Genomic DNA, 22,306 nt, shown 5'->3' on the forward strand with positions numbered 1-22,306 from the left:
TCTGCTCCTCATAGGCATCAATGGTGAAACAGGAGGATATTAACTCAGGGCACTTTTACAAGAAGATAACGACACAGTTCCACGTTACTGGGGTGAGGCCACATAGCAGCCACTGACTAGTGTCAAAGTGACACAGATGCTCAGATATGAAGGCCCCAATCCTGATCTTGGAAAAAGCCTTGACCTCTACAGTTCCTAGTTGCCTCCCACTGACTCAAAAAAAACAGACTTCTGCTTGGAATTCCTGTTTCTGGGCCTTGTTCCTTGAGCTGTGCCAGAAAGTGAACAGGTTTTTGTGGAATTTCTGTTTTTTAAAAAATTATTAACAATTTTTTCCTGATGGATGGTGTTGGGTCCTATGCTATGAGATGGGGGCACTAAACACACAGCTGGCAGTCCAGTACCGAGCTATGGATATCTGAGGGATGCCGGAAGATGTGCAAATGGCATCATTTTGCCCGCAATGCCACAGCTTCGGTATGCTTACCACTGCAACCTCAGCGTTACACAAGAAAGAGATTGTTGATCTATAACTCTAGTGTTGCAATAAACATTTTTTAAAAAGGCTCAATGTTTGGAAGATATGCTACAGTGAAACAATTGTCTAATATAGAACCTGCAGAGGCCGACTTTGGTCCCTCCATAGGAAGTTATAGTGTGGTTGTGCCTCTTTGCCACTCAGTATTGGGTGGGTGCTGGAGATCTCTGACTCACGGCCTGTACTTCTCATTGTATCTGTGGATTGTCACACAGCCGTGGTAAGAGATGGGCCTGGGCATGGCAGCCATTGCTGTGATGATTCCTGTGGCTGGGTCATAGCACGTGATGGTGTCAATAGCCTCTCCAGTTTCCCTTCTGCCGCCCAGGATGTAGACTTTGCCGTTACACACAGACATGCCGCAACTCTCCTGTGTGACACAGTAAAAAGGAACTTGCATCAAGAACAAGCATATAGTAGATTAGAACCTTTGCTATCGTCATTATCTATTACTGGGGTAACAGAGAATGCATCAACAGGCAACACTGACACTGCATAGTCTGGTTTTAACAGCATTTCCTATCATTCCTTGGAGCAGTAACTAACCCACACTGGAGTTCCTGAAGCAGACAGTGTCAGTAGAGATACAGGCAGTAACACAGGGTGCTGGGGGAGTGGGTACTGAGTGACAGTGTGAGGGAACTGGATTAACATCAGTAGAGCTACAGGCAGTAACACAGGGTGCTGGGGGAGATTAGTTACTGAGTGACAGAGTGAGGGAGCTGGATTAACATCAGTAGAGATATAGGCAGTAACACAGGGTGCTGGGGGAGAGGTGTTAGTGAGTGACAGTGTGAGGGAGCTGGGTTAACATCAGTAGAGATACAGTCAGTAACACAGGGTGCTGGGGGAGAGGGGTTACTGAGTGACTGTGTGAGGGAGCTGGGTTAACATCAGTACAGATACAGTCAGTAACACAGGGTGCTGGGGGAGAGGGGTTAGAGGGTGGAAATTTATAGCCCCTCCTGCTGCCTGGACCTTCCACTCCCGCCAAATGCAATGGAGTTTTGAATGTCTCACCCAATAATCTAGCCCACCCCCACTGTGACAGGATTTTAAAATTCCACCCACAAAGTTATTCAATCTCAGCAGCCTCGTCACAACACTCAAAATAAATATACTGTAAGAAAATTGAACCGAAAGAAAAATACAGAGCAGAGGTGCAAGCTTTAATAATTTATGCAGCTCTTCAGAAGGATTCAAAAGCTTCTAATGAAGGTATTCCTCAGTGTCTCTCTCTCTCTCTCTCTTTCCCTTTCTCTCTAACCAGCTGTTTGTCCATTACCCTCAGCCTGTCTGTTTCTCTGCCCATTTGTGTTTCAACCTTATCCAATCTTGTTCCCTGTACCCTTGCACAAATGTAACAGATAGACAGCCAATAGTGACCGACTGCTCGTCCAGGGCCTGGCCTGGTCTTCCCCATTCGCCTCCCTTAACACGGATCCCATTTTAACAGGGCCATGGCTGAACTTCTGCTCCCTAATCCTGGAATTCAGGCTGGGATTTTCTGTTTCACTGACACTGGGACAGATATAGGGAAGCTCTGGAATGTACATCCTTGATAGACAGATTTTTAATCAGTCAGGGGATCAAGGATTAATGGGATAAGGCAGGAAAATGGAGATGAGGATTATATCAGAACAGACATGATCTCATTTTATGCTTGAGCAGACATGATGGGCCGAATGGTCTACTTCTGCTTCCAATGTCTTATGGTCTGATGGATGTTCTCTGTGTTGAAAGGAATAGTAGGAAAAGCAAAGGCAGGAAATCCTAAATGTCTCACTTTATGAGGGTGATCCTCCCAGCCCGCTGCTCTGCTAAAAGCTGACCTGGAACCGGGTTGTACAGCATTTTGTTGTGTTATAATATGATCACCAGGATCTAAAATGGTGGGATAAGTATTACCAAGTGGCAGGACACTGCTCAGCCTTTTGGGAGATGAGGTAGAATTTGTGTTGTGGTTCCTCACTGCCAGCATTTGGAATCAAAAATAGTTGATTCACATGTGGCTCATCTGCTGCATGCATGGGGTGCACACACTTCTGGACCACCTCAGCTGACTGTTTTTTTGCTAAACTAGCTCAGGACATTGAAACAAAAATGACAATAAGCCTCTTCTCTTCCACACCCCTCTTTAAAAGGATTGTAGAATTCCATAGAATCCCGACAGTATAGAAGGAGGCCATTCAGCCCATTGAGTCTGCACCAACAACCCTACTGAGCATCTTACCCAGGCCCTCTGCCCACCATATCCCTGTGACCCCCACTAATCCCCTAACCTATACGCAGAGCTGACGGCGCTGGAATTCCGGCGCCCGGAGACTCACAGAGGCCTACACCCAGTGGGAAAACCCACTGGGTGCATGGCCTCTGCGAGTCTCCAGGCGCAGGATTTCCAGCGCCGTCAGCCCTGCGCCAAAAATTGGCATGGAGTTGTATAATTTGTTGAAATTAGGATTCCCATCGCATTAGGGGACCCAGGACTGAAATCTCTGGGCCTGCTAGAGTCTCCTCCCCGCTAGGAGTAGTTCACTCCAGCTGGAATGAAGGGGGCCAAAGAGACCCCCCAAGACGTCAGGGTAAGGTGGGGGTGCCCCCTTGGATTGCCAGTCTGGCACCCTGGCACTGCCCAAGGGGGCACCTTGGCACTACTTACCAGGCATTGGGCACTGCCAAAGGGGTGGTGCCTAATGGTGGCAGGGCATATGGGGGAGGGGATTGGTGGGAGTGGGGGGGTCCCACTGCCAGTCTGCAGTCAGGATCGATGACAGAGGGAGGGAGGCCAGCAATCGGAGTTGGCAGGTGGGGGGGGAGGGGTTTCGGGGCTGCATAGGGATTGGGGGCGGGGGAGGGAGGGGGGCGGTTCTGGGGCTGCATAGGGGTTGGGACTCAGGGTGGACTGGAGCTGGCGGGTGCGGGGGGCCGGGACTGCGGGGGAGGAGATTGGGACTGAGGGATGGGGAGGGGGAGATCGAGGCAGGCCAGGGGGGCGGGCAAGTCTGGTCCAAAACGTCCGGGGGGACCAGCAAATGGGCCATGGGGGAGGTCAGTAAGCCAACGATGCGGGATCGTGGGTCTGGCCAGCGATCAGGAGGCTGACATTGCAGGCCAACATCTCGGCAGATCGCCGCATGCGCAGTGGCCCACTCAGTGCTATATTGCCGGCCTCTCCAGCGGGAATAGGCTCCACCCATTGATTTTCAGTGTGATTCATGCGAGGGCAACTCTGTGATGCAGAATGTGGGAGATTCATTTTGAAAATCCTGCTGAAAAAACCAGCAGGATTGACTCCAGTTTTTACGCAAATTCAACACTTAGAATTTGTTTGGGAGAATCCCACCCTATGTTTCCCAGCATTCACCAGAAGCACGGCAGCAAGAAATGCCATTTATTGAACCTAGTTCAGTTGCTCTACTCTCAGCAGGCTGATATCAGCTCATTCAGCACAGAAGGACGCAGACTGAGAGCAAACACCCAGTACAGAGCATCTGTACTCACTTATTTCTGCTCATTTCAGAAACAGCAAGATCGGCTGACATCATATTATCATAGAATCCCTACAGTGCAGAAGGAGGCATTGAACCCATCGAGTCTGCACTGATCACAAATCCCACCCAGACCTCATTCCCGCAACCCCCATTTTTACCCTTCTAATCCCCTTGCTACTAGGGGTAATTTAGCATGGCCAAATCAACCTAACCCGCACATCTTTGGACTGTGGGACGAAGCCGGACCACCCGGAGGAAACCCATGCAGACACGAGGAGAACGTACAAACTCCACACAGACAGTGACCTGAGGCCGGAATTGAACCCGGGTCCCTGGCGCTGTGAGGCAGCAGTGCTAACCACTGTGCCACCATGCCGCCCACATGCTGGTCACTTTCATAGTGGAGGTGCTGAGGAGGGTTTGACATCGGTACCTGTCTGCTGAAGGTGTGCACCACGTGCATCCAGTAGTCTTCCACTGGGTCATAGCAGAAGATGGACTTGGTCAGACCCCCGGCCACATATATAAGGTTGTTCAGGGACACTGCAGTGATGCACCGTTTAGCAACGGGAATGGGCGCTCGCAACAGCCAAACATTCGTGGTTGGGTCATAACACTGAACCTGCCAGAGAGCAGTGGGAAAGTCAATTAGTAGATACGGTTACTGTAACAAACATGAAAATACATATAACATACAACAAGCACACGAGCATGTAACCAGCGTTCAAAATACATGGGGACAGCGGGTGAATTTGTCCCTGAAAGGCCCCAAATTACCCGGGAGAATTCAATGATGGAGATGACCAATTAGAGAAGCATCAACCCCATATGAAGAAATGACAGAGTCTGTCAGGAGTTGCTCCTCCAATCAAAGGCTGCTCCTCTCCCATGCTTGCTGCTGATAGGCTTGCTAGTGTTTCCTGCAATTTTGTCTATATGGCACCGGTTTGACCAACATTTGTTGCCCATTCCTAATTGCCCCAGAGAAACTGCTGGTGTGCCACTTTCTTGAATGCAGCCAAGTAGCTTGCTCAGAAATTTTTAGACCACGATACTGTAGACTTGGCGTCACATGTAGGCTGCACCAGCTAAGAAAAGCAGATTTCCTTCTCTAAAGAACAATAGTAAAGCAGATAGCTTAGCAATAATCGATGGTAGTTTCATAACCACCATTACTGAGACTAGCTTTATGCGGTGGCACAGTGGTTAGCGCTGCTGCCTCACAGTGCCAGTGGGTTCAATTCTGGCCTCGGGTGACTGTGTGGAGTTTGCACGTTCTCCCCGTGTCTGCATGGGCTTCCTCTGGGTGCTCTGAGTTTCCGCTCACAGTCCAAAGATTTGCAAGCCAGATAGATTGGCCATGGTAAATTGCCTCTTAGTGTCTCATGATGTGTAGGTTGGGGGATTAGCAGGGTAAATACATGGGGTTATGGGGATAGGGCCTTGGTAAAATGCTCTATTGGAGAGTCAGTGCAGACTCGATGGACTGAATGGCCTCCTTCTGCACTGTCGGGGGCTCTAAGATTCTATGATCCCAAATTACATACAAATTCCACCAGCTGCCATGGTGGGATTTGAACCCATGTCCCAGAGCATCAGCCTAGGTCTCTGGATTACTAGCCCTGTGATATTACCACTACTCCACTGTCTCCTTAGACGTATGCAAGTCAATATTTGGGCATGAGATTTAAAAGTATCAACAAAATGACGATATATCAAATGCCTAATACGTGAGAGGCAAGACTCTTGAAACAGAGCAATCTCCCTGGTTGGTGCATACCTTATCAGAGCATGTGTTGTCATCAGGCCCTCCACCAATCACAAAGAGCTTACTGACACAGCTGACGACTGCCGGTGAGCTAACTGCCTCTTTGAGTGGGGCAACCTCGACCCAGCGGTTGGAGAAAGAGTCGTAACACTCTACGCTGTTCAATCGATTCTGACCATCATAGCCTCCCACAGCATACACCTGGAGCAAGGGAAAGTCAAGAAAAATTGCTCAAGTCAATGGAGAATGTTTCAAAGTCATTTTCACAAAGGTCCTTGAAAAAATCAGGAATACCTCCCCATGCTTCTGCATCTCAAACCCCAACCCCTATTTCATGCAAGTATTTAAAAAGGTTCTTCAGATATTAAGTAAATAGGCTATTAGTAAATAGACCGCACTTACTGCTGGGTGCACTCAAACACTTAGGCAAGAGTTTTTCACAGCTACAATAGACAGCTCCCAATTTTCCAGTACTATGGGAGAAGGAGTTTGTCTTCCAATATTACAGATAAAGGTTCCTGTTCTAATACTGTTGGGGAGGAGATTTGTGTTCCAGCAGTTAGGGAGGAGACTTATGTCTTGGTACAGTTGTGGTGGGGGTTCCTGTTTCAGTACACATGGGGAGGGAACGTGTGTGCTGGTCTTGTTGGGGAGGGCTCTCATGATCTATGAACCTTAAAGATTTTACTCTTTGGGACTTTGGCTCTCTAGATTCTCATGGCACAGTTGGCAGATGAGGATGTTATCTTGTTACAGTTTAATCTGCTAACTTGTGCCTTTTCCCACTGGGAAAGTTGGAGCAGGTGTGAGCATATCATCTTTCCCCCATATTAGAGATAGCTGAGGAGGGGTGCTTCACAGAGTGGATGTATTATGGGGTGGGGAGTGATGTTGCCATGGCAATGCATGCAGCAGCACCATATGCTACATCATCACGTGACTACATCACTATAGTGTCAAATATCCAATTATTTTAATTAAAAAGAAAACACAACCACATATGTCAGTCCTCGTGGCTCAATCTTAGTGATATCTGCTTTTATATCCCAGTGGAAAAATTGGGAAAGGGCAGGACAAACAGATAGCTCCAACTGAAGAGCGGAATGGCCTCCATCTGTAGTGTAATTTCTTTTTGACAGAGGCTTCCAACAGGAAGAGCCAACAATACAGTCACTTTAATAAGTTTCTTTAATCTTCAAGGTAAAGAAGGTAAGGGTCCCTCTCCACTCAAACCCATTAAACATTCCCTGGCCAGGGACAGCAGGAGTTAGATACAGGGTAAAACTGCTGCTGCGCTGTCCCATTGCTCAAAATGCTCCATGTATGTCAGGAAGTAGCAAATACCACAGGGCTGAGAACAAAGACAGGATCAACAGGACATGAGGGGCTAAGCGACGTACAGAAGACAAAGACAATCTATTGCCAAAACAGTGAGGAAGGAGACAGTGGACTAGCTGACAAACAGCCAATGTTGTAAGGCAGGTAAGGATAAATGTATGCATGCTATTGTTTAAACGGTTGTTACCCCGGTACTCATAAATCTTTTTCTAAGCCATGGTAACTGGTTTGAACGAGTTGGTGTTTCAGGTTTACATAACCCGTGTCACAGAAAGAACCTAGAATATTCCAGGTGATTTGACACATACGATTGGCTGGTGCAGAAGCCTATCAGGGAGCTACTGGCATACCTGTTGCTAGGTGTTGGAAGTTTTCCTTTCAAACCTTAATTAGCTCCTGCCTCTTCACTTACTGAACCTGCAGCAGCCTGTTCATGACAACTTGCCAGAACTTCCCTGCTGATTTTTAAACTGGGTCAGCACAGGGAAGCAAGTTAACCAGGAGTGGCCTGGGAGCAGTGGACAAGATGTGGAGATGCCGGCATTGGACTGTCTGCTTTCTTGCATCTTTGTAGAAACTTGATGTCTGTATCAATATGCGCGATCTTCTTGGATAACGCTGGCAACGCCGGTATCTCCACATCATGACTACCATCGACACCGCAAACTGCTGGCTCCAAGTGGAGAGGATCTCCAAGATCGCGCATATTGACACAGACATCAAGTTTCTACAAAGATGCAAGAAAGCAGTGGACAAGGCAGAGCTACTAAATCTATGATCAGCTTCGGGCTCCTGCTTCCCAACTGTGGGTTTTAACCCCCTAATGTCCACTTGTTCTCCCCAATATTATTTTCCCAACAGGATCTGGAGAGGAAGGGGCTGGTTTTGCAAGCAGTACAAGCTGCCTTAGTTTAAGTGGTCAGTTAATGGCAGCAACACACCCGGGCTTTTTGAAGACAGTATTAGCCAGTTAACCAGATAGTCAGGAGTGGAGTTACATCTCTGCCAGCCCAAGGAGGGGCTGAAGGAAGGACATGAGTGAACCAGTTGGGTTTTAATGATGAAACAAAAGCTTTCCTGATCTCTTTTTCCTGGTGGCAGCCGTGAATGAGTAGATTTACTCTTAATTTCATAATTCTGCAGGGTGATATTTGAAGCATCATCTTAAACACCCATCATCCACCTACATCCTCCTACATGATGCAGTGCAGCAACTTTCCAAGAGATCTTTGACAGCACATCTCAAACCCATCACTTCCGTTGCCTGTAGGGAACACCACCGCCTCCACGTTTAGCTCCAAGTCACACACCGTCCTGGTCTGGGACTATATCAACGTTCCCTCATTGATTTGATTTGATTTATTATTGTCACATGTATCAGTATACAGTGAAAAGCATTGTTTCTTGTGCGCTATACAGACAAAGCATACTGTACACAGAGAAGGAAAGGAGAGGGTGCAGAATGTAGTGTTACAGTCATAGCTAGCGTGTAGAGAAAAATCAACTTATTGCGAGGTAGGTCCATTGAAAAGTCTGATGGCAGCAGGGAAGAAGCTGTTCTTGAGTCATTTGGTACGTGTCCTCAGACATTTGTATCTTTTTTCCCAATGGAAGAAGGTGGAAGAGAGAATGTCCGGGATGCATGGGGTCTTTAATTATGCTGGTTGCTTTTCAAGACAGTGGGAAGTGTAGACAGTGTCAATGGATGGGAGGCTGGTTTGAGTGATGGACTGGGCTTCATTCATAACCCTTTGTAGTTTCTTGCAGTCTTGGATAGAGCAGGAGCCATACCAAGCTGTGATACAACCAGAAAGAATGCTTTCTATGGTGCATCTGTAAAAATTGATGAGAGTTGTAGTGGACATGCCAAATTTCCTTAGTCTCCTGAGAAAATAGAGGCATTGGTGCGCTTTCATAACTATAGTGTTGGCATGGGAGGATGAGGACACATTGTTGGTGATCTGGACACCTAAAAACTTGAAGCTCTTGACCATTTCTACTTCGTGCTCATTGATGTAGACAGGGGCATGTCCTCCCCTATGCTTCCTGAAGTCAATGACTATCTCCTTTGTTTTGTTGACATTGAGGGAAAGATTATTGTCGTCACACCAGTTCACCAGATTTTCTACCTCTTTCTTGTACTCTGTCTCGTCATTGTTTTGTCACTGCATCAAAATCCTAGAACTCCCTCCCTAACAGCATTGTGAGAGCATCATCAGAATTGACAGGGTCAAAATGGCGGTGCACAGTTAATTTTGAAAAGTATTTGTTGCAATGTAAATGGACCTATTCCCCTCTCCATATGACTCCACATCCCACTCCAGGATCTGAGCACAAATGTCAAGGTTAACACTCCAGTGCAGTAATGAGGGAGCGCTGCCCTATCAGAGGTGTTGCCTTACTGGTGAAATTTTAAACCGAGGCCTTGGCCGCCTGATGCGCTTCTCAATCACGAGGCCAGATGCTCGGTAAATGAAAGGCTTTTATTTACTGTAATGAAGCAGCCAGTAATTATATACACTATCCCAGACTGAAGGGGTCCCGGCCCGAGCAGGGACTTTTATACCTCTCCCAGGAGGCGGAGCCCGACTGGGATGTACCACAACACTACAGTACAAAGGTGTAACAACCCCACCCTAACCCCAACAGCAACAAGGAGCACAACCCAACAGTAACATATGTACATCCTTGTAGTACTGGCCAGGCCCTGGCTCAGTCCTATCCAGTGGGAACCAACGATGGTTCACCACATTCACCCCTCCTTTGAGAACAAAGGCCGGCGGGGTACAAAAAAACAGAATAAAGTGTCAGCAGTCTATAAGTTCAGACGGTCAGGGGGACCGCACCGTCGTTGTGACCTCCTCAATACCGGCGGTGACACCGGAGTAGGCATTTGCGGTGGCGTTCTCCCCAAGGCGGCGTCCAGCTGTTCTTCCACGGACTCACAGGCCGGTTGACCCTGAGGTGACGGTAGTCCATGGGATCCTGACACACCCTGCAGTGGCGACCATCTTCTGGGCTCAGGCAAGCTGTACACGGGAGTAAAAGGGTTAAGCAATGGTCCCGATGCTGCCCGCGCCGTGTCCGGGGAAGAAACAAGAGTTAAAGGGTTTGTAACAGGGGTTGCTACGTCCCCTGCTGGCGCCAGGTCTCGGATCGAGACCGTGTCCTCTCGCCCGTCAGGGTATGCCACATAGGCATACTGAGGGTTGGCGTGGAGGAGATGGACCTGTTCGACCAACGGGTTGGACTTGCCGGCCCTTACATGTCGCCGCAGGAGGACGGGTCCTGAGTACGTCAACCAAGACGGTAATGAGGTCCCCGAGGAAGACTTCCGAGGGAATGAGAACATCCTCTCGTGGGGAGTAGCATTGGTTGCCGTACACAGGAGTGAGCGAATAGAATGGAGCGCATCAGGGAGCACCTCTTGCCAACGGGAGACTGGAAGACCTTTTGACTTCAACACCAGTAAGACAGCCTTCCAGACTGTAGCATTCTCACGTTCCACCTGTCCATTACCCCTAGGGTTGTAGCTCGTGGTCCTACTAGAGGCAATCCCGTATGAGAGCAGGAATTGCCTCAAGTCATCGCTCATGAACGACGAGCCCCTGTCACTGTGGATGTAGTCGGGGTACCCGAACAGGGTAAAGAGATCACGGAATGCCTTGATAACCGTGGCAGCGGATGTATCAGAGCAGGGAACAACAAAAGGGAACCGAGAGTACTCGTCAATGATATTGAGGAAGTACACATTCCGATCTGTTGAGGGAAGGGGGCCCTTAAAATCGACACTCAGTCTCTCGAAGGGACGAGTGGCCTTGACTAAATGTGCCCGGTCAGGTCGGTAAAAGTGGGGTTTGCATTCCGCGCAAACCTGACAGCTTCTTGTTACTGACCTGACGTCCTCCACCGAGTAAGGCAGGTTGCGGGCTTTTATAAAGTGGTAGAGCCGAGTGACCCCAGGATGGCATAGGTCATTATGGAGGGCCTGCAAACGGTCCTCCTGTATACTGGCGCATGTTCCACGCGAGAGGGCATCCGAGGGCTCATTGAGTTTCCCTGGACGGTACATGATGTCGTAGTTATAGGTGGAGAGTTCAATTCTCCACCGCAAGATCTTGTCATTCTTGATCTTGCCCCTCTGCGTGTTGTTAAACATGAACGCCACGGACCGCTGGTCCGTGATCAGGGTGAACTGTTTTCCCGCCAAGTAATGGCGCCAGTGCCTGACGGCCTCCACAATGGCCTGAGCCTCCTTTTCCACCGCTGAATGCCGAATTTCGGGGCCTTGGAGGGTGCGGGAAAAAAATGCGACGGGCCTTCCCGCCTGGTTAAGTGTGGCGGCCAGGACGAAATCAGATGCATCGCTCTCCACCTGAAAGGGGATGGACTCGTCAACAGCGTGCATCGTAGCTTTCGCGATGTCGGCTTTCAATTTATCGAAGGCCAATCGGGCCTCTGGCGTTTAGGGAAAAGTCGTGGACTTAATGAGCGGACGGGCTTTGTCCGCGTAGTTGGGAACCCACTGCGCATAATAAGAGAAGAAGCCTAAGCATCTTCTCAGTGCTTTTGCACTAGCAGGCAAGGGAAGTTCAGAAAGGGGGCGCATACGGTCTGGATCAGGACCAATGACCCCGTTTTCCACCACGTATCCTAGGATGGCTAAACGGCGCGTACGAAACACACACTTCTCCCTGTTGTAGGTCAAGTTCAGGTGAGATGCAGTGTGTAGGAAGTTCAGGAGATTCGTGTCGTGGTCCTGCTGGTCATGGCCGCAGATGGTGACATTATCCAGGTACGGGAAGGTAGCCCGCAGCCCGTTCTGGTCCACCATTCGGTCCATAGCACGCTGGAAGACCGAGACCCCATTGGTGACACCAAAGGGAACCCTGAGAAAGTGATACAAGCGACCATCCGCCTCAAAAGCTGTGTATTGTCGGTCCTCTGGGCGAATGGGGAGTTGGTGGTAGGCAGACTTGAGGTCTATGGTGGAGAACACCCGGTACTGCGCAATCTGATTGACCATATCAGATATGCGCGGGAGAGGATACGCATCCAGCTGCGTATATCGATTAATGGTCTGACTGTAGTCAATGACCATCCGGGGTTTGTTCCCGCTCTTGACCACCACGACCTGCGCTCTCCACGGACTAGCGCTGGGTTGTATGATCCTTTCTTTGAGTAGCCGCTGAACCTCAGATCTAATGAAGATCCGATCCTCAGCGCTGTAATGCCTACTTTTAGTCGCGATGGGCTTGCAGCCTGGCACAAGATTCTGAAACAAGGAGGGTGTGGTGATCTTCAGCGTCGAGAGGCTACAGGCGGGGCGCGTTGGGCAATTTGGAGGCTGCTGCTGTTTTCCCACTGCCAGTGAAGGGAGTGGCCCACCGTACTGTAGGATTACACTCCTCAAGTGGACCATGAAGTTTAGTCCGAGAAGTATTGGCGCGCAAAGATACGGTAACACTAGGAGCTTGAAACGCTCGTAAACTGTGCCTTGCACCTTCAAAGTTACCACGCAACTCCCTAGCACGGCGACAGACCGGGACCTTGATGCCATAGAGATTGTCTGTTTGGCAGGTTGAATCTGGAGTCCACACCGCTTCACAGTGTCTGGGTGGATAAAGCTCTCAGTGCTCCCGCTGTCAAACAGACAATAATTCACGTGGTCATTTACCTGGATATTCATCATAGATTTGTCAAGTCTATGAGGCTTGGCCTGGTCCAGGATGATCGACGCCACCGTTGTTTCATGAGTGCCACTGCAGGCAGCAGAAATCGATGAGGAGGACCCCTGCTGGTCGTTCGCGGTCAGTGTCGACCAACATGGCCGCTCCCATGACTTGCACGTGGGTGAGGGCGCCAAACTCAGCGACCCCTGGTGGTCACACACCTCCGACTCCGTCGACCGTAATGGCGTCGTCCTGGCCTCGCACGTGGACGAACCCCTCGATGACTTCGACGACGAAGACCCGAGCTCTGAAGAATCGCAGGCCGCACTGCCGTTCCTGGGTTTAGATCGGCACACTTTCGAATAGTGCCCTTTCTTACCGCATGCGGTGCACAACACAGCTTTAGCGGGACACCGTTGCCGAGTATGCTTCGCTCCCCCACAGAAGTAGCACCGCGGGCCGCCCGGGGCTGCTGCCGTCGTCTGGCCCGAGTGTGAGCACGCCATTACGCAGCATTTCGAACCTGAGGGACGAGGAGGGATTGGCGACTGCTCCTGCCACGTTGTCTCCACATGGTCCTCCGGATATAATACTAAGCTTTTGGATGCCGTCTCGAGCATCTCTGCTAGCTCGATGGCCTGGGTAAGATCAAGGTTACCCTTCTCCAACAGTTTAAGTCGAATGTACGACGATCCGACCCCGGCCACAAACGCATCTCGGGCGAGGTCGTTCATGCTCTGCTCAGCCGACACAGCTTTGCAGTTACAGCCCCTGGCTAGCTGTAGGAGCTCGTTCGCATATTCCTCCATCGTTTCGCCAGACTGCCGTCATCGAGTGGCTAGGAGGTAACGAGCGTGTATTTCATTGGGTGGTTTGATATAACGCTTCTTCAGAAGCTCGAGGGCCTTAGTATTATCGGTGGCCACACGGATCGCGAGGTAGACAGTGTCGCTTACCCTCGCATGGAGGACCTGGAGTCTGTCATCATCTGTGGTGACCGCTGCGGAGGCTGCCAGGTAGTCTTCGAAGCACCTCAGCCAGTGGTCGAAGGTGTTAGAAGCGCCCACCGCACGTGGATCTAGTGTAAGGCGTTCCGGCTTCAGGATCTGCTCCATACTCTCTTTTTTTTTCTTCGACGAGAGTTTAACAACAGTAAATAAAATTGATGCGCTTCTCAAACACGAGGCCAGATGCTCGGTAAATGAAAGGCTTTTATTTACTGTAATGAAGCAGCCAGTAATTATATACACTATCCCAGACTGAAGGGGTCCTGGCCCGAGCAGGGACTTTTATACCTCTCCCAGGAGGCGGAGCCCGACTGGGATGTACCACAACACTACAGTACAAAGGTGTAACAACCCCACCCTAACCCCAACAGCAACAAGTAGCACAACCCAACAGTAACATATGTACATCCTTGTAGTACTGGCCAGACCCTGGCTCAGTACTATCCAGTGGGAACCAACGATGGTTCACCACACCGCCCCTTCTGGTAAACCTCGGCACTATTGTGAAGAAGAGCAGGGGACTTATCCTCGCTGTCCTGGCTAATATTTATCCCACAACCAAAATCACGAAAACATATTATCGGGTCATTATTACATTGCTGTTTGTGATTGCCCATGTTTCCTACCAATAGTCACAACACTTCAAAAGAATTTCACTGTTTAAAATGCTTTGTGATATCCTGCAGTTGTGAAAGATGCTATAGAAATGTAATTCTTGCATGTCAGTTATAGTGTTAAGAGCTGATATAATGTTAGTGAGGAATCCAAGGAGTTTCCTGTCCAGGTGAGTATTTGTAAAGGTTGGTCAATCCTGTCCTTTTCTCTTCATAATTGATGTCTGGATCTGCGCTGCCACGGGAATCATTCCCTGACATAGTTTCTTCATTCACTCCATCCGGTCTATGAGCTCATGTCATACAGCTTTCACTTTTGCAGTATAAACTGGTCTTGAAGGTATCAGACAATTTTGGAATGTTCCAATATCCACTCTCCTACATTCAATAGGAATTAGGAAGTGGCGGGGAGGCGGGGGCGGGGGGGGGGGGGGGGGGGGGTGGCTATGTGATGTTGCTGGGTGACCAAAAACTTGGCTGAAAAGGTGGTTTTTGAGGCAAGTGAGGCATTTAGAGAAGGAATGCAGAGAATAGGCCTAGGTGGCTACAGACACTCCCATGATGTAGGACAGAGGCTGCAGAAGAGGCCAGAGTCAGTGGAATTGTGAGTTTGGAGGGAACAGAGGATGGTCACACTCGAGGAGGTAGTAAAGCTAATGGGTGGGGGGACAAGGCACAAACTGAAAACCAACAATGGATCATTTCATCTGTATTGTACTAGTTAGTGCACATCCCACATAGCCATCAAAGGAAATTGTTCAAAGTTGTTTTTAAAAGGGGCAGGTTCAATTAATTCTCATTCACTACAACATTAATTTCTTTGAATCATCATATATTTTGGATTAGCTCTTAACTTGTGTTTGAAAAGTGTTCTTTTATTTAGTGTTCAGCCAAGTTAGAGTTAAAAATTCTGGTTGGTTTAAACTTTTCTATTACCTTGCCAAGAAGGACAGCCATCTTGTGGCGCCATCTGCCTTTGTTTAAACATGCTACTCGCATCCAGATGTTCAGCTGGGAGTTGTACATCCACACGTCACGGCTGTTGATTCTGCCACCTGTTAAACACAAAGAACGAAACTGAACACCAGGCTTGAGGTTAGGCTAGAAATAGAGCTCATGCTCTGTTTTAACTGCCTTTAGACTTCAGATAAAAACTGACTATTCACTATCGTTAGCCTCAAGCCTTCATTTGACTAGAGATGGGCCATTAGCGGATTTTTAATGAGTCCATGGGCCTCATCTGAACTGCAGAAGAAACCTGTGTTAGGTCTTCATTATGCATGGAAGAGGTGAAGAAGATGATAAGAACCATTGTACAATCTTCAAGGATTATATTCAGTTGCAAGGCTAGGAGATTGACAGCTACATTGTCAGCAAAACATCAGGATTTTTTGGAAAAGACCATCAGTACACCGAACAAACAGCTTCACAACTTCCCTTAAGTACTCTGAAAATATTCCATTTGTTTTTACAGGCCTTGGTTTGATCAGTATGGGGTCTTTGTCAGAATTTCCCTTATGTTAGAAGACCAGCAAACGCTGACCAACAGCTGCAAAAAACTGACAACTCAAGGGGCCCCCTTTCTGACCCCATGAAAACAAGGAGTTACATAGGGCATAGATTCCTTCCCTTCTATGGTAGGTATACAACTCTAAACATATGATTGCTGAAGGGAAATTAAAGATTCAAATTTCACGGTACTTTCTGGTTAACATTTCCACTTTTATAATTCATGATTAATCACTTCTTCTCCATATTAGTTAAACAGCTACTCCTCATCCATTCTCCCTTCCTCATACTGTTAGTCACCTTCCTCACTCCTTCAGTTAATGTTAGCAATCTCTCTCTCTCTGCCACCCTAACACCCTACTCCTAGTCTCCCACCTCCTTCCAACAAATCATCGATCCCAGCTTCTGGTCCTTCCCCTTCACCCTTCCTATTATCCATGTGCTGGTTCCTATACCTATATCTATTTAGCCCTTATCTCTCTGTGGGATTTTCAGGCCCCAACACCAGTGCGCATTGTTGCGGGTGAGATGGGAAAATTTGAAGAGCTATTTAAAAGTTCATGGCTGTCCAAAGTTTTCCCTCCTGTCTGCCATGATGCCTGTCGTATCAGGGCCATAAAATCCTGGCCATTGTCATGGATTTCCTCCTTCCTTCTCCTTTGCATTTTCCTCTTTCACCTTCCCTTCACTGCTTTCCAACCCTGTCCCATTCCCTGTCATCTACTTTTCTTCCCCTCTACCTTTCAACCCCAAACAATGCATTATGTCTTTTCCCCTCCGATTCTGACCCTCCCCGTCACCTCGACAAGCATTCTCTTCCCTCCTCTTGACATTCACATTTTCTCGGCCACCCCCATCCATGTTTAGTAAGTTGAGGCACTAGACAGACCCCCAAAGTTCCTCTCGATATTCTTTTAGCCGGGATTCCCATCCTGATCATAGAGACAGAAGTCCAGGCTATTAGTGCATCAAGAGGAGTAGTACACCTGTCTATTAGTCAGTAAGTTCAGGATAGAGGGACTGGGTTGAGTGGGCCCTGGTTCCATTGACCTGTTCCACAAATGGTAAAGCACTCACCACCTCACTGCCACCCCCCACCCACCCAAATATCTGTTAAATGCTGAGGGTTAGCATCTCTTAAGGCCACTATTATTCAATATTAATGTGCCCAATCCCTCCTTTAATATCACCAAATGGTGATAATCATTCATGCATTTGCCATATGTAAAATCATGTTGAGTGCAAATTGACTGCTCTGTTTGTTTATAAACCAATAACTAGGTAACAGAATACTTCACTTACTGTAGTGCACTGTAAAGCTGTTCTAAGGATGTAAAAGGTGCTATTTAAATATAGCATTTCTCTCCAGATACTTAGACCTCAGACTGACTGGTCATGAGGCCTAGACTCCCAGGCCTCATGAGCTCAATCTGCTGCCACACTTTTACTTTACCACATTGCTCTTTTTCCAAGCCCATTGTGGTGGTGCTGATTCTTATAGTGATTCCGGTCCTGAGATAAAAACACCAAGTGGGATTTGCAACTTTTTTTTTGCTTGATTTCTAAATGTTTCCTGCTTGTGGAAGGTAACATACCCTCCCCCAATGTGAACCACTGGTATCATGTCAGGATCTGATTCAAGTTCAGAGATACATGGTTCATATTCCATTATAACCTTTCAGAATGATTGGTACCTGACTGTTCTTGTAAACAATAATAGTTTTAATACATCAGTATTGAGACCTTACGTATATCACTATTCAACAGACATACTGTTTCATCAATTCTATCTATTCAAAGTTGTGTAACTAGCTTTTTCCCCTGCTCTTTGTCATCGTCACTCTCTCCTCATAAAACTCACTCAGTCCTTGCAAACAAACTGTCCCATTACCAACCTCCCTTCAGCTCCCTTGGGCCTAAGCTCTGGGATTCCTTCCGTAATCTTTTTGCCTGTCAGTATCTCTTTCTTCCTTTAAGACATTCCTTAAAACCCACCTCTTTGACCAGCTTTTGGTCATCTGCTCTAATATCTCGCTCAGCGACACATTTTATTTCATAACACATCTGAGAAGTGCCTTGGTATGTGTTAGGATATTAAAAGCGCTACATAAATGCAATTTATTGTTGGTCTGAAAACAGCAAGGAGAAAATTAAAACAAAATGAATGACACTTGCTCAGAGGAAACATTTGGAAAACTCCTGCTGTTCTGTTCTAATCCCAGAAGAACCCCCTAGGCAAATTCATGTTGTGACTTCAAAGTTCTCAAAAACTGTCATGCAAATCAACTGCTAAAAAAGTCAAAAATCTCCCTTCAGAACCAGAACCGCTTCCAACTCCAGAAACACTGATCCATTCTGAAACTGTGGTCTGAATTCACCCATAAACACATAAAAATGGTCTGACACAACGTGTATCCCTGAAAAGAGTGACATGCTTTTGAAGCTTTGCATCGTGTGCTCATCAGGACAAATGCAAGAATGCCAAATTTCAAAGGGAACAACAACTTGCACTGCATGAGAAAAGGGGTGCTGATTGGTTGGCAAGTGGCCTCTGATTGGTAGAGGCATTGCCATGGAGAAGGAAGTGGCTGTTCTTAGCATCGTTGTGTCATTGGTGGATCCCCTTGAAATCAGAGCACCAGGGACTGCGGGTAACAGCAACCAGAGATAACGGGTTTTTAATGAGAATTGGGATTGAAACTCAAGGCTCCATGATGGTGTCAAAACACTGCTTGACCGTAAAGTGTCCTTACAAAAATTGAAGGAAGCAGCTCACAAAAGGGATTTAAAATAATATTTTGTTTTAAAACATTCATGTTCTGCTTTGTGAATCAATTTGCATCTACAATAAGCTCATCCTCTCTGGATTGCCTCTTCTTGCCCCAGCTCCAGTTCCATTTTGTATCTGCCCTCGTTGGGCTCCCCGGGCCGTTGGCCAAACTTCTTGCTTTCTCTGAGCAGTTCACTGATACAATGCAGATGAGGCACTGCCACTAAACTGTTTCAGCCCCCCAACCACCTCCAGTGGGTGGCCAGCGGACTCACTCCACCCGCTGGAAATGGTCATCTGCAAATCTGCAAATTTAATCTTGGAAATGAAGGTTCTCGATGTTATACCGTGAGTCTCTTCAGTTATTGTTAAGGACATGTGTGTATGGGAGGGAGGGAAGGAATGGGAGGATAAGAGGAAGTGGAGGTCAGCGAGGGTGGAGAAGAGGGAGAGTGAACAGTACAGAAACTGAGGGGAAGAGAAACAAAAAGCAGAAAGAGAGAGAGACAAAGGTAGCGAGTGGTAGAGAGATAGCAAGTGTCATCTCAGAGAGCGAGTAGAAAAGGTGTTAATTGAGAGGGTGAAAATAAGTTAAAATAGAAGTAAAGAGGTTGAAAAGAAGTCCCACCCAGTCCCAGAGTGTGAAAGGACAGTGTCTGACCCACTGTCCCACCCAGTCCCAGAGTGTGAAAGGACAGTGTCTGACCCACTGTCCCACCCAGTCCCAGAGTGTGAAAAGACAGTGTCTGACCCACTGTCCCACCCAGTCCCAGAGTGTGAAAGGACAGTGTCTGACCCAGTCCCAGAGTGTGAAAGGACAGTGTCTGACCCACTGTCCCACCCAGTCCCAGAGTGTGAAAGGACAGTGTCTGACCCACTGTCCCACCCAGTCCCAGAGTGTGAAAGGACAGTGTCTGACCCACTGTCCCACCCAGTCCCAGAGTGTGAAAGGACAGTGTCTGACCCACTGTCCCACCCAGTCCCAGAGTGTGAAAGGACAGTGTCTGACCCACTGTCCCACCCAGTCCCAGAGTGTGAAAGGACAGTGTCTGACCCACTGTCCCACCCAGTCCCAGAGTGTGAAAGGACAGTGTCTGACCCACTGTCCCACCCAGTCCCAGAGTGTGAAAGGACAGTGTCTGACCCACTGTCCCACCCAGTCCCAGAGTGTGAAAGGACAGTGTCTGACCCACTGTCCCACCCAGTCCCAGAGTGGGAAAGGACAGTGTCCGATCCACTGTCCCACCCAGTCCCAGAGTGTGAAAGGACAGTGTCTGACCCACTGTCCCACCCAGTCCCAGAGTGTGAAAGGACAGTGTCTGACCCACTGTCCCACCCAGTCCCAGAGTGGGAAAGGACAGTGTCCGATCCACTGTCCCACCCAGTCCCAGAGTGTGAAAGGACAGTGTCTGACCCACTGTCCCACCCAGTCCCAGAGTGGGAAAGGACAGTGTCCGATCCACTGTCCCACCCAGTCCCAGAGTGGGAAAGGACAGTGTCTGACCTACTCAATCTCCCCGTGCATGGATTTCCTTACCTGACACGAGAATGTCATTCCTCAGGGCACACACGGCATACTCAGATTTGGTGAACTCTGGGAGTTTGGCCAGCGACTTCCACTCTCCTGTCATCGGGTCATAGCATTCAGTGTAAGGCAGATTGAAGCCTCCCACTCGCTCACAGCCTCCGACCACCACAATAACCTCGGAGTAACCTGTGGACCTGTGGGGAGGGGAGGTAAAAGTAGAAATTTAGGATGGGTTCTCGCACAGGATAGCAAAATACTACAAAACACCTACAGGCCAAGTGTGGCCATGTACCTGCTGCCATGTATTGGATCAGTGTCTGCTCCATTCCCACTATGAAGTCTTCTCAACATTTTCAGTCCAATTGCAATCTGAACCCCCCTATTCACCAGCTATACGTCATTTAGACCGAGTTACCAAATTGCAGCCAATCAATAAGAGTGGACCTGATTTAGATGGGTCCATGTGTCATGACCTGGACTGATATGGTCTAACCACATATATCACAGCTCTGCCTCAGCTCACCACAGTTACCCATTATAATACTTTTTACCCTGTTCCCCACCTAACAAGTGGCTACCCAAGTATTTCTGCCATGGTTCGACCTCCAGCCAGCCTATCACAGAGCATAAGGGCGGCACGGTAGCACAGTGGTTAGCACTGCTGCTTCACAGCTCCAGGGTCCCGGGTTCGATTCCCGGCTCGGGTCACTGTCTGTGTGGAGTTTGCACATTCTCCTCGTGTCTGCGTGGGTTTCCTCCGGGTGCTCCGGTTTCCTCCCACAGTCCAAAGATGTGCGGGTTAGGTTGATTGGCCAGGTTAAAAAAAAAATTGCCCCTTAGAGTCCTGGGATGCGTAGGTTAGAGGGATTAGCGGGTAAATTAGCGGGTAAAAAAAAAAAGGGATTAGCGGGTAGGGCCTGGGTGGGATTGTGGTCGGTGCAGACTCGATGGGCCGAATGGCCTCCTTCTGCACTGTAGGGTTTCTATGATTCATAGTGAGTCTTGGGCCATTTCAAACAAGAAGATCAGGTTTTTGTTCTCATCCCCTCACCTGCGAGGCCTTGTCCGTGGTGACATCATCTCGTTGCCAAGTACATGGTACCTCCGAGCCTCATGCAGGAGTTGGTAGCACTCCGGAGAATTCTGGATCAGCTGGTTCCCTTCCACTGTTTGCACAAAGTAATTGGGGTGCAGGAGAGGGAGCCTGACGTGAGTTAGCAGCTCCTTCATCATGGGCCTCCTGCGGTCAATGTCATGATAGATCCAACGCATCACCGACTCGTACGCCATTTCCTCCTTGCTGATGACCAGATCGTCACTGGAGACATAGTCAATCAGCTCATCCTTCTCCAGTCCCAGGAACTCCTCGTGCAGGGCAACCTCAGAGAAGGTCTGCAGGCCAAAGCATCTGCACTTGGAGTGCAGTGACTTCAGGGAGTGGGTGTCTGCAAATTTCTGGATGCCCAGGCAGTTGCAGGGGTCAAGCTGCTCCTCCAAGAACTTGGCACAGGCATCTCGTATGGCGCTGATCTGAAAGAGGCTGGAGGTCTCAAAGAGGTACTGCACATTGTCCGTGGTGATCCTCACCTTTCCTGTGTAGACATACTGGAGGAATTGGTCCATGGCATTGGCAAAGATTCCATTGATCTCCACCAGCATCTCCCTGCTCTCGCGGTGGTCATTGCAGAACATAGCCCTGAAGTAGCTGCTGCAGGAGGAGAGGATGGCTCGGTGGCAGGGGAACTCACGGCCCTCCACACAGATAACCACATCAGTGAAGAGGCGGCTATCCCTGAACTCATTCAGCATCGCCAGAATGCTCTCGGCATGGGATGGGCCTGAGCAGAAATCAAAAATGTCTTGGTTCACCATGGGCTTCTGGTCCACTTCAAAGACTTTGCGTTTGGTGACAGGTGAGTCACGGAAATGGGTATCGTCCCTGTTAATGCGTCGCCCCAAGATCAACACCATGGCTTTATCCAATCACTCACTGCAACAAGAGACTCCTATATTATCCTGAAAGTAGAGAGAGACAAATTCAATTAAAATTTCAATGATAATATTTACACAT

At 48.5% G+C, this 22,306-nt stretch overlaps 1 protein-coding gene across 1 annotated transcript in view; it reads right to left on the reverse strand.

Annotated features, from left to right (window-relative positions):
- Nucleotides 1–321: 321 nt before the first annotated feature.
- klhl24a (kelch-like family member 24a) overlaps nucleotides 322–22,306 on the reverse strand; it is a 40,216-nt gene continuing 18,231 nt past the window's right edge. Inside the window, exons 2-7 of the mRNA XM_078206078.1 lie at nucleotides 21,287–22,251; nucleotides 20,245–20,429; nucleotides 15,365–15,483; nucleotides 5,810–5,998; nucleotides 4,463–4,651; nucleotides 322–908 (exon numbers count right to left, since the gene is read on the reverse strand). Of these exons, the coding sequence (XP_078062204.1) occupies nucleotides 711–908; nucleotides 4,463–4,651; nucleotides 5,810–5,998; nucleotides 15,365–15,483; nucleotides 20,245–20,429; nucleotides 21,287–22,206 (1,800 nt within the window). The 5' untranslated portion in view covers nucleotides 22,207–22,251 and the 3' untranslated portion in view covers nucleotides 322–710. The remainder of the gene's footprint in view (nucleotides 909–4,462; nucleotides 4,652–5,809; nucleotides 5,999–15,364; nucleotides 15,484–20,244; nucleotides 20,430–21,286; nucleotides 22,252–22,306) is intronic.

Source organism: Mustelus asterias, unplaced genomic scaffold, assembly GCF_964213995.1.
Source record: "Mustelus asterias unplaced genomic scaffold, sMusAst1.hap1.1 HAP1_SCAFFOLD_1244, whole genome shotgun sequence".
Classification (NCBI taxonomy): Eukaryota; Metazoa; Chordata; class Chondrichthyes; order Carcharhiniformes; family Triakidae; genus Mustelus; species Mustelus asterias.